This window comes from Epargyreus clarus, unplaced genomic scaffold (assembly GCF_041222505.1).
Source record: "Epargyreus clarus isolate Ecla_fem2 unplaced genomic scaffold, WU_Ecla_fem_2.2 ptg000014l, whole genome shotgun sequence".
Taxonomy (NCBI): Eukaryota; Metazoa; Arthropoda; class Insecta; order Lepidoptera; family Hesperiidae; genus Epargyreus; species Epargyreus clarus.
The window spans coordinates 6,940,677-6,953,055 of NW_027332222.1; the positions used below are offsets into that span (position 1 = coordinate 6,940,677).

At 33.7% G+C, this 12,379-nt stretch overlaps 1 protein-coding gene across 1 annotated transcript; it reads right to left on the reverse strand.

Moving 5' to 3' along the window:
- Nucleotides 1-6,194: 6,194 nt before the first annotated feature.
- On the reverse strand, nt 6,195-9,936 carry Fcp3C (Follicle cell protein 3C). Its single transcript, XM_073079867.1, has 3 exons — nt 9,786-9,936; nt 8,162-8,338; nt 6,195-6,513 (listed from the first exon to the last, which is right to left on the reverse strand). Exons 1-3 carry the CDS (start codon nt 9,927-9,929, stop codon nt 6,340-6,342), a joined length of 495 nt encoding a protein of 164 aa, XP_072935968.1. The 5' UTR covers nt 9,930-9,936; the 3' UTR covers nt 6,195-6,339.
- Between the last annotated feature and the right edge of the window lie 2,443 nt (nt 9,937-12,379).

A 12,379-nucleotide genomic window follows, 5' to 3' on the forward strand; every position in this document is an offset into this window, starting at 1 on the left:
TCATTTCTATATTCAACGGACTAGCAGTTTTACGCGGACTATAACAATTGGATAGATCAATTATAAATAACGTGCGTAAATCGAACGGCAAACGCTCCGAAATTACTTCACATGTATTGCAAAGGGTATTTGTAGCAATAGAGAAGCTGTGATCCAGCTGTCCACGCAAGGATGCGCAGGCGACGCGTTTCTTTTTAGAAAGTGGCACGTGTCGGGGTTGTTCACCCTGTGCTATCCAGGTCAGCCGCGCTCCCCGCACCCCGCGCCCGCGACGTCTAGCTGTGTACTTCACCGCGTATAACTCTAGTCCTTGATAAGGCAACCATTGACACCATGGAACGCGTTTATACTAATGCCGATTTAGTCCCCTTCGACTCTTTTATTAGATAACTAACTGTGCATTGCGGTTTCACACACAAAAACAAAAATTTTTGGGTTAAGGAATCTTTATTTTCTCATAAGACATACATGATCACTTAAAATGAGAAAACTTATACTATTTACATAATAAAGCTGTGTCCGGGAGTCGTGAATATTATATAGTGTAATCGTGTGTGTGTGTGTGTGTGTGTGTTCGACATGATAGCCTATGTTAATTCGGAAATTTAAATCTAAAGAAAGGTCAACATTTTTTTTTAAATCAGTCCAGTAGTTTTTGAGTTTATAATTTACAAACATACAAAATACCTAAAAAAATTTCCACTATATAATATTAATATTAAATCTATAAAATATGGCAAAACATACCAAACATTTTTAATAACAGTACTATTTCATATTATGTCTAAAACTATTGTTATTATGTTAATATGAAAATTACTTATAGCAACAATAGCGTATAAACAAGAGAACCTTAACAAAATAATGGTATGAATTTTTGACTCGTATGCCATGTGACCGATTTTGGAATGTGTGGCCCAGGTAGAGGTTCATTATGGTCTTCTCATTCTGACAGACCACTATAATCTACTGTTGCCATAGATTAGTATGACTTTTGCATATTCATGTGAATGAATTAATTACAGAAGCAATGACAAACCTTTTTTATATTCCGTCGAATCAAACCTTTTCATAGATTTCTGGTTAATGGTGTCATCATCATGTAGTTAGAAAAACCTAAAACTTAGATTAGTGATAATATAACAAAATCTATTGTGGTTAACCCCTGCAGATTAAGCACGGTTCCCAAGGTCAACCGTTAATAAGAACCGTACGATGCTCTCGCGTCTAAGCTGCGTACTAAGTTTTAGTACCTAGATACAAGATAATATCCTTCTAACAAACTAAAATTGATTCACGTCTTATTTCGGCGATAAGGGCTCATTTCAATCTCATAGAGTGTATTTAATAGTATTCGCGTATACAAGCAGCAGTGTTAGGCGCTGCTGTGTTCCGGTTTGAAGGGTGTGGTAAGGGAGACAGACTTTACCGAGGCGTTCCAGCTTAGTCCTCAGGGGTAGCGGCGCATCTGTGGTCGACCTCAGGTAGGAATATCTAATCCTATCTGGGGTTGAGTACAGTTGTCCATGGGACGGCAGTAGCCACTTATCATCAGGTGGACTGCATGCTCGTCTGCTACTCTTATATTATAAAAAAAAAATACAATTTACCTGTATTAATATTATCTGTCCCGCGTATTATAGGTTCAAAGTCTAGCACTTCTATTGTTCCTGCAAACAGGAGCAGTGAAGCAGTTCTTGGCTTTGTGATGGAATTATGCGGATGCTAACGTAGTCGACCTCCTTAGTCCTAAGAAGTAGCAACGCATCTGTCATCAGTTTCAAGTAAAACTTGTGGTCTATATGCAGTTGGTTAAATGTGCATGGGTGGCCACTTACCATCAAATGGACTGCATGATCATTTGCCACTTCAACCTTATAAAAATACTAGCTGACCCGGCAAACGTTGTGTTGCCACATAAATAAAAAAAATGTTAAGGGTGAACAACCCTTATCACTTACGGGCTTGAAAAATAGATAGAATATTTGAAACTGCGATGGTAGCGAAGTCTCTCGAATCCAATGTGAAACATTCCAAAATCAACAACTACTTACGAAATAAAAATTAATTAAAAAAACCTTTTCCCACGGACTAAATTGTGAATCTAAACCATTCTCAAGTCCCCTTGAACACACACAACAAATTTCATCAAAATCAGTCCAGTCGTTTAGGAGGAGTTCAGTGACATACACACGCACATAAGAAATATATATATAAAGATAGGTACATGACGAAATTTAAACCGATGCCACATGAATTTCTTCCCAAAAGTTCGCTATAGGTATACCCTAGAAGAGAACTAAAATGTTCTTTAAATATACATTAAATCTTGTTACAAATAAAAACAGACGACTCCGATACTATCAGCATCGGTATAAACGCACCAATGTACAACTGGAACCAGGTCGATGGATAAGGCACTCCTTGTCGCCCACGAGCTATATAGGACGTCGTACTGGCCAGCTAATAATAGTCGCACGAAAATGGGTCTCCATTTTTGATTGACGATTAAACTAAACTGCAGATCGTAAGTTAATTTATAACGACTTGAAGTTAAGCACGTGCAACTGTTTATGCGTTAATTATTGTATTAACGCTATTTTAGTAGTATGAGTATGATAATCTCTATAAATTAATGAAATGAGCGCCATTTTCTAAGCTAATTTGAATGTATTCGTGTATTTTTACAACTGTTTGTCTAAATAATTTGTATGCTGTTCTTTTATAGAAGTACGTAGGTGTGCCGATATATTTTATATACTTATGTAACTGTTAACTCTATTATTATACAAAATCAGCGCGCCTTTTTTATTTGTTTAATATCAAAAATTTTAATCATTATTTTATTTTATCAGACAAAAAAAATGCAAAAGTTTAAGTGTTTTTAATATTGTTATTTTCTTATATAGCCTGTTATTTATTCTTGCAATATCCATGTTTTTTTTTATTAAAGTATTAAGATAAACAAAGAGTGATAAATCCATCACATCTAACAATATCTGCGAATAATACCCATATTAGTCGAAAACAATTAAAATGTCTCAAAGTCATTGTGAGCGACACAATGTCTGAAGAATCATAACACCTCGTTGTTTATTGTACCGTAACTCTATTATTTATGAATATTACAATATCTACAACTACAAAAGTGAATGCCAGCTAGCGATTGTGTCAAAAAACTTAGTCTGGTTCACTTTTTTGTGGAACAAAATGTGTCCAAGTGGAGTATAATTTTCGAGGAAAACTACACACAAACCCTAAAGATATCGATAAAAATAGGAATAGAGCTGAAGTGAGGCGTTTTATCTGGTTGATTGATTTCTATAACATATAAAAAATGAATATGTACCTAACTTAAGCGAAATTAAAGAACGATAAGGACACTTATATTTTAAGTATACCTATTGCAAAGATTCTAGATAATAAAACATAGGACACAAAATAATACTTAATTATAATACTACACCATTGTTAAATAAATTTAATAACGTATTTATTACATGGTAATATTTTATATGTGTGAAATTTTTGTGCACATTTTTTATATTAAATTTAAATCGATAGCTGCCAAATTAGCTCTATTTTCGTTATTTTTAAAGTTTTCAGACACTTTGTATAGATACATGCGCTATCTTTGGCGAGATCGACAGACTAATTTGTTACCCAATGGCTAGCTATCGTTTAACAGGAAAATGAGTTAAACTTAACACTCCACGACGACCAAGACATTAGGAAGCTGAGCGAAGTAAAAAAAGTAAAAAATGCAGTTGCATTTGTAGCAACAGACAGTCGATAGTTCTACAAAAATAACATCGATTTAAGAAAAGACAGAATGTATACGATCAGTGATATTCCAGAAATGGAAACCCATTACGCTTCTATTTTGATTTAGCAATTAAACGTCCGACATAAATATGTTACGTTTAATTTAAAAATGTGTTTTTTGTTAATAAAGTTAGGGAGATATTTAGGAGCTTTTCCATGCTTCAGATGGCAAATTAAGCAATTTGTGCCAATCCTTCCGTCCTATGACTAACGTCCTGAAACGGGTTTTGGTGGACGATCTTCAGTAATTCAAATCTTGGGACACCACTAAACCTATTTTTGCCCAATATGTAACAGGAGTATTAAGTACCATTGCATACTGATGTAATGGGATTGTGAAGGGAAATATACTAAGGTACATAAAAATTCTAGTTTGGCTAGAACTTCAATCCCATCTTGATTGATTATAGATATCAATTGGCTGTGTGTGATCATAAACTGTCTGATTCAGAACCCTCCATATATATATTTTATTTTTCATAGAAAATCATTAAGTACAAAGACATGAAACCATTTACAAACTACAATACATTACTTAACATCCTTTCCCGTTTCTCACTATTTATTTAAAGCAAAGTTCATCTGAATAGTCGTCCTACGGTATATTCATATCTGTCTAAATACAGAACGGAGGGATGAGAGATGGCTGCATTTGCACGACCTTATTGATTTCCGACTCTTTATAGGTCAGTGCGCTAAACTGATATTCCATTTGTGCTCTCTGTCTATCAACATTAAAGGTAATATCAACGAGAATAGTATAGAATATGACACGAAAATGTGTGTGTACTTATAGTAAGTATATTTTTAAAACATAGATATTTTAGGCGTGTCATTGACAGTCAAAGTGGAGATAAGATCAAAATGTGTATTTTTATATTTTTTTTGTATATAATATAGGAGTAGCAGACGAGCATGCAGTCGGCCTGATGGTAAGTGGCTACTGCCGCCCATGGACATCTGTCAACCCCAGATAGGATAAGATATTCCTACCTGAGGTCGTTCACAGATGCGCCGCTACCCCTGAGGACTAAGCTGGAACGCCTCGGAAAAGTATGTCTCCCTTACTATACCCTTCAAAACGGAACACAGCAGCGCCTAACACTGTTATTAGGCAGAAATAGGTGTGGCGGTGGTGCCGTCGGAGTCGCACCACAAAGGGTTCTACCACCATCCAATTAATTAATTGTAATCTGTACTAAAGCATCTTAAACTTTAAGTATGTAGTGCGCATTGCTATCTCTATGTACCCCTATTGAGAAAATGAGCACATTTGTATTGGAGTATACATACAGTAATTACAACAATCTTAAATATACCTACTTAGGTACTAATGCTGTTACCTAGTGTTATTCAAGTACCACTTTTTAGTTTTAATGCCTGGTTATTACTATAATAAAATTAGTACAACAATAACAACTTTAGCAGAAAAAATATGACGATTGCAGTGTTGGACTTGCGGCCTTGCAGCGATCAGTACCAAGCACAATTTTAACAATTGTGCTTAGTGTTGGAAAATTTCGAATACTTGATAGATTCGCCATTTTTATATTTTTTTAATGTTTGCAGGATAAAGGATCATTATATATAAAATTTCATATTATTATTTATCTTAAAGTAAAAGAAACATACAGTGTGATAACAATAAATAATTTATTAAAAAACTTTAAAATTGACATTAATCATTTTAAGCTATTATCTAATAAAAAAATAAAATTAAATTATGTGATGTATTACAACGCATATTTTATAGTTTACATACAATTTTATACTTAATTGTATTATTTAAATTATTACAATACTTAAATTAATTGTTTATTATCTATCTATAATCTACGTATGCCTATATTATGTATACATAATTATCTTAACATTTAAAATAACGTATCAACATTAGTAAGCATACTTGTTTATTTGTAATACCTAACTTATATTTTATCGATTTTAATTAATAAGAACTTAAACAATGGAGAGACTAGGTCGCAATACGTCTAATTATAACCTAAAATATAAAAGTAGCGAGCATTCTTACTAATTACTTATTCGTTATAAATCTAGGTTGTCATAAATAATAATGAAATCTTACTTTATACTAATTTACGCTATAATAAAATACGTTATATTTCTTTTTATATTAAAGGAAAAAAAAACTTGATTGTCCCGGAAATTGCGGAAGAAAAAATTGAAAAAGCCAACAAAATAAATAACTATGAATTGAACATATTTTATCGTTAGTAAAACACATTCGTTAGTAATACACGTAATATGTTAACGCAGAAATTTAAGAATTAAAATTAGTGTCATAGACTAACCGAAGCTAGTATTTAGTCTTGATGCACTATGCGTTCACTATTCTAAATCTAGTAGATAATTACATATCAAACAGTGCTGTGGATACATAACGGTGGTACCATTGTAATTGCCCACAACCCTTATGCTCAATTTGGTGATCAGTTACGATCTACACAATCTATTCACGTTGCTTTGCACTGACAATCAAAAACTGCAGTTCTATCAACACTTATGATGTTGTCCATCGGTGCAGCAGAACTCCTTGCCAGCGGAGAAGTTGGTAGGTGTCCAATCACCACCACAGTTCTTGATAAAGAGGAAAGCCTTCTCTCTATGAACGTCCCGTTCCACCGCACCACAGATGACTGGGCCAGCTCGAGGCAGGTACTTCAGTATCTAAATAAATATAATACCCATGAAATTCTCCTTATGGTATGAATCTAAGTACAAATATGTAGATCAAAGCCTTTATTAAATGGGAAATAAGTTGAAACACCTCTTGTAATTGCAACAAATACTTTCTGAATGTGATAGATAACTAGTCATGGAGACCTTTGTAGGCGGTAGCATCACAACCACACTTATTTCCACCATTTGCGTTCAACCGTGGATGGGTTAACTGTTATCTTTGGACTCTTTGGTACGTTGGTAGAATGTACATGGGCAGTAGTGATCATATTACACTAGACCTTCAATATCATTTGCTACTTTCGTCAAACTTATTTTTTTGTTTTAATCATAGTCTAGAATATCAGCGGGGCAAATATTAATATTAGGGAGGGAAAAAGTTTTGACCTACAAACTGATCATAGTAATGATCCACCTGAAAACACATCGATTGAAAAACCTTCTACTGACTAAAATCCATTAAAAGCATTTGACTTAAGAGGCCTTCTCAGCTCTCTAACACGAACTAACATAAATAAAAGAAGGGACGCGATAAGAACAAACCTAATCATTTTTTCACGATTTGTATTTTATAGCTTTATTTTAATTTAAGAGCCGCGTAATATTGCGCGGAACTTGCTTAGCTAAAAAGAGATTGTTTTTCAACAAAAAATGTTTACAAACGATAGACGTAAAACAAGTCTATTAAACGGATTAGTTTTCAAAGATTAACCACAAATGTTTGTTTGTTATTTATCACCTATTGCCAACGTGAATATAGGATGCCGCGACGTTTTGTAAACACTTATTAATTTTGTCAGAACGTTAAAATGACAATATGGCTACCACATATAATTTATCATAAATGGTAGTAAATCATTCTCATAGACTTATGAGTTAAATAACTAAATTATTTTAACAGATCTTTCTTTGAGTTAGTGTCTGACCTGACCTGAGGTCACAAATTGCACACGAGAGTAATTAAAAGATCCGATTTTTAATTTAGCATCCTGGAAAGGAAGTTTGAAATCGGCTTGTATTTTTAAATCACAGATAGAGGGATTGAGATGTATTTATAATTATTGGACAGATTGGGATCTAATGATTTTACAGTAACTAGGGGGATACAGCTCATGATACAAACCAGAATCGCCTATACAATAAGACATGAGGTGAACAGGCAACTAAAAATAGGCCTATTTTCTAATTTCATCGCAGTCGAGGGACAAGGAATATATATAAAGTTTTGTTAAACATGTATAATAAAATTCCATTACTTATGCGATTATTCGGGGATCAATAAATACTAATAATATATTATCGAATGAGCATACAGACCAACTGATTTTTCTAAACTGTCCAACTGTCATCATGGACATTTGTAACCAATTCCGTATAGAACAGGGACTCCACAAAATCCATCACAGATGTGTTACCTCTTGTAAGGACTAAGATAAGTCGCCTCTTACATAAGTAAACTGGCATCAAAACAAATGTAACGGTGTAAAAGGCGGCGAGCTGATTTGACTTGCAAAAATAACGATAAAATTGAATAGTTATACTAAAATTATTGAAATTATTAAATCAGTTAAAAATATCGGAAGTTTATTTGTGCCACCCTTTAATAAACTTAATTTAATTAATATTATTCACGTACCACGTCCAAGCATTTACTGATGCAGTTCTTGAATCCACTAGAACCACAAGGCAAGCTGGGTGCGTCCGTGTCATACGTGACCACGGGCAGGCCCTGCGGAGGTCCCCGCGGACGACTACGCCGATTCTTCACACCAACTTGCTGGGACATAAAAACTCCGCACTGACAAGGCTCGATCTGAAAATACACATTATGACAATATTCAGGAAATACAAAATAATAACAGATAGTATATTGACATGCACATTGATTTAATTTTCGAAAATATATTCGTGTTATCATACAATAGGTTAATACTTGCTTTCACGATAAAGGAAAACAATTCGAGAAAATCTACAGTCTACATGTCTACAAATAAAACTCTCAAAGTATAATAATCCATTTTAGAGAAAAGCCAAGCTCAACAATGAGACAGTAATGGGTTGAGATGATACAACATTATTATATCGAAGCATAAATTAATGTAAATGAATCATCATGTAGGTAGAACCTACTCATAATATAGGTATAGCACACAATTACAATATTTATAATCATTTGTTAATGTTGTAACATAATCGAAGAATTAAAAGTCCGTTGTAACATGTACATCATCTAAATCTAAAGATATTGGACATAATATGCCCTAAATATTAATAAGAAATATACGTAAATGGATCAAGCAATTGAAATGCCACGACTAAGTAATAACAACTATTTAAATTAGTTGTATAATGTCGGCTTAAGCAAATATATTCCATGCCAATATTTTATATTATTTTTCTAAAATGTAATACAAACCGCTGTACAATAAATAAACAGCTAAGCAGTTCTTTTTGGTGTTCATTTTTCACAGGAAACGATAAAGCTCGTTTTGCTTCCCACGCAACTTTTTATTGACCTTTTATTATATGGGCACATATAGTGTGAAATGGTCGAATTTACATAAAAAGTTCCTGACTTAGTTTGCATATTCATACATCTTCCCCGTTGTTTACCGTTACGTTAATGTTAGAGGTAATATTTAATATGTAATTATTAATCAAATGATATTGAAAAGAAGGGCTCAGAATAATTTGTTGCTACTGAGGATAGCAAATCAAAACAAATCATCGTAATCAATCGCAAATCAAAACAGAATGTATTAACTCTCGGCTGCTAAATTCGAGATAGGAAATATGATGGATAGGACATTTACATTGAGCATTCATCGTTTAAAGGCCTATATACATATAAAACGAAAGTCGTAATCTTTGAGCAAAGTTGGAAATTGAAGCCAATTGGTCCTTAGGTCAACAGCAGTAGCAGTGCACTGCAGTAGCAGTTGAGTAGGCATGGGGATACCTACTGTACATTTTTATGAACTTGAAGCAGCAAACAAGCTTGCAGTCAATCTAATGATAAATGGACCCCATCATTCATAGATATGTAACCATGGCTCATAGCTATGTAACTAATTGCAATGAGGATTGACCTACCTGACGTAAGGTCAGCCATAGAAATCAAAACCTCGAATGTCTCGTATAAGGTTACCTACTATTCCTACTATACCTTTTATAAAGAGTCTTTAAACCAAATAACACAAGCAAAGGGTACATACTTGATACATTAATAGTTTAAAAAACTTGAAGAAATCTGAACTTACGTCATCATAATCTCCATCCAAGTCCACCTCCTCAGATGTCTTCAGACTCTCCACTTCGTCTCGCTTCAGCTTACGGCGTCCCTCCGTCACCACAAGCAACCACAGGCACGCCGCTAGCAGAGTCCAGCGCCGAATTCCGAGCATTGTGACTGTGTATCTTTGGTGAAAACGAATTTCTGATTAGTAGGATATTCCTACTCAATGATAGATAATATTTTTATTTTAATTTCCAATTTGAAATATAGCCTACCCCTATAACGGCCTAACATGTTAACGTTTTGGCTGTTCGTATTTTATTGTTCAAAATTAAGATATTTAAACTGTTCAAGTTTCATATAGGAAAAGGAGGGGTCCACTTAATGTAATACCACAAAATAATTTGTTTTTATTTTGTGGTAATGCGGTGTAACTTTACAGGAGTACGATCATGTTCTTGCAACCATATTATCTATTTAAAAATATAGCGAATACTACATAGTTAGGTGAGTGTGTTATGATTTACACTTGAATTGTTTCCTAGTGCGATTGATGCCGGCATTAATTTGACCTTAAATTTAAACACATACCTACGTAAGTAATGTTTATACAATGACCAATCGTAGGTAGGAGGTTACTGTTTGAACTTATGAACTACGATATTCCAAACAATACATTAATGTCCGTCTATCATGTAAAAAATGACGAACCTATTCTATTAACTCTAAAAATTGTACTATGTACTAATAAATTGAGCAAATAGTGGAGTTTCAGAATATTACTGGTAAAAAACCAGACATAGATCGGAGTGTTTTTGATATGAGTAATGGTCAGAGGAGTGGGTACCCGCGCCAAGCTGCTAGTCCGCACTGAAGGTGTTGCAAGCAAGTGTCATACAATTTGCTATGGCGACGAGATTCATTTCTATATTACCTAATATCAGTAGTATTTTATCGACATCCAATTAACTTACTTAGTATAAAATCGAAGACATTCATATTATCGTAAAGAGAAACTACTATGTAAGACATAATCTTGGAAAATCCTTGTCAAAAGCAGAAGTAATTTTGACGAGACTTTCGCGAAAATACAGGACATGACACCGGCTACTTTTTACCGGCCGGTTATGTTAAATAATTAATAAGTACCTACAAAGTAAACAAAACTATGAAGTCTATTAGTAATTTTAAAAATAACCGAGCTTTTCATAGTAAGAACAGATTTTAACTATTTTGTTTTTTGCGTGTCTGTATCTGCTAATCCTTGGAACCAAGTTGGTCGGGACATTCACGAAGAAAAGAGGAGTTTTACAACTAAAAGAAAAAGGCGACGAGGGGATAGAAGCAACCAAAGCCGCGTGGGCACACTAGTATATTACAAAGAGTATACACTTATTTTAATAAGTCTAATCGTTAATATTATTCTAAGGTACTTACATGAAAATTATGATTATGCAATTCTCAAGCACTATAGATAAATGATCACTCCACTTAGGGTCTTAAGATTATGACCTACATAATACTCGTCTCAGTTTAAATGTAACTCCATGACGTGATACTGAGTATATAAACCATGTTCATCTACATATTGGTGGAAATGTGTCACGTCGAAAATTGCTTATTCAGCTACGAGGTGAATGGAACGTGCGCTCCGGCGAATATGCAATCAGTTATCACACGTAAAATCAACTATTATCTCATGAAATTCTTTAGGATGTTAAGATTTTATATTTTTCGAAATAATTCACGTTTTAAGATAAGATAATGAAGTGGTGATGGAAGCAGAAAACCAAAAATGTCAGTAATTAGTTTACCTTTTATGTTCTGTCTCTACCTAGAGTGTCGGCATACATCAAAGGATGGTCTACATGAAAGGTAGGTTGAAGCTGTGTCATAGTTAAATAGTTTGTAATTAAAGGCATATCGTGTTTAATCTAATAATCTCACTTAGAAAAAGACTTAATGTAAAGCAGATATCGGGAAATAGGGAGGAACTAAGGACTAAGCCTTAGTTTATTTTTTACAAGTCAGTATATGAAAAGTTCACATTACGTATCGGTAATATGGTACTGTACTATACTATATAAATTCTACAATATTTTATAACCCGTGGTTTTAAAATAAAAAAATATTACGAGTTAAATTGCACAATCAGTAGCCAATTAAAATATAAAGTCATATCGTCTGCTATTTTATTTAATTACTAGAGTTTCTCAATAAACTTTTGAATTTTATTACTTAAGTTGTTAAAGCACTGTTTATCTTCAGTTGAAGAAAATTACGAAAACACCAACAGCTCAGCTACAACGGCACAAAGCTTTTGAGACTTACAGCGCCATCTATTGGAATACGAGCAAGTTGTTACGGCTTCGTTCGCTACCATATAATTACTGTTTTCCATCTTTTTTGTTACGCTATTGTAATTTGGTACCACAAATTTGAACTAAAAATTAATTTTAAATAATGATTATAATATAGGTAGGTATGAGTATAATATAGGTATACAGGGTAATCCCTTATTATGGAAATATGAATTTTAATACGGTTTCACTAAGCAAGGACAGTATTTTTGTTTATAGTTATTTTTATAATATAGAAGTACCAAACAAGCTTACACTC

What these genes read in the sequence shown, in the direction of transcription:
- Fcp3C (XM_073079867.1), bottom strand. Translation starts at nt 9,929, where the DNA reads ATGCTCGGAATTCGGCGCTGGACTCTGCTAGCGGCGTGCCTGTGGTTG. An exon ending in TGGATGGAGATTATGATGAC is followed by an intron (nt 8,339 to 9,785) that starts GTAAGTTCAGAT and finishes GTGTATTTTCAG; the next exon opens with ATCGAGCCTTGTCAGTGCGG. An exon ending in TCAGTAAATGCTTGGACGTG is followed by an intron (nt 6,514 to 8,161) that starts GTACGTGAATAA and finishes ATATTTATTTAG; the next exon opens with ATACTGAAGTACCTGCCTCG.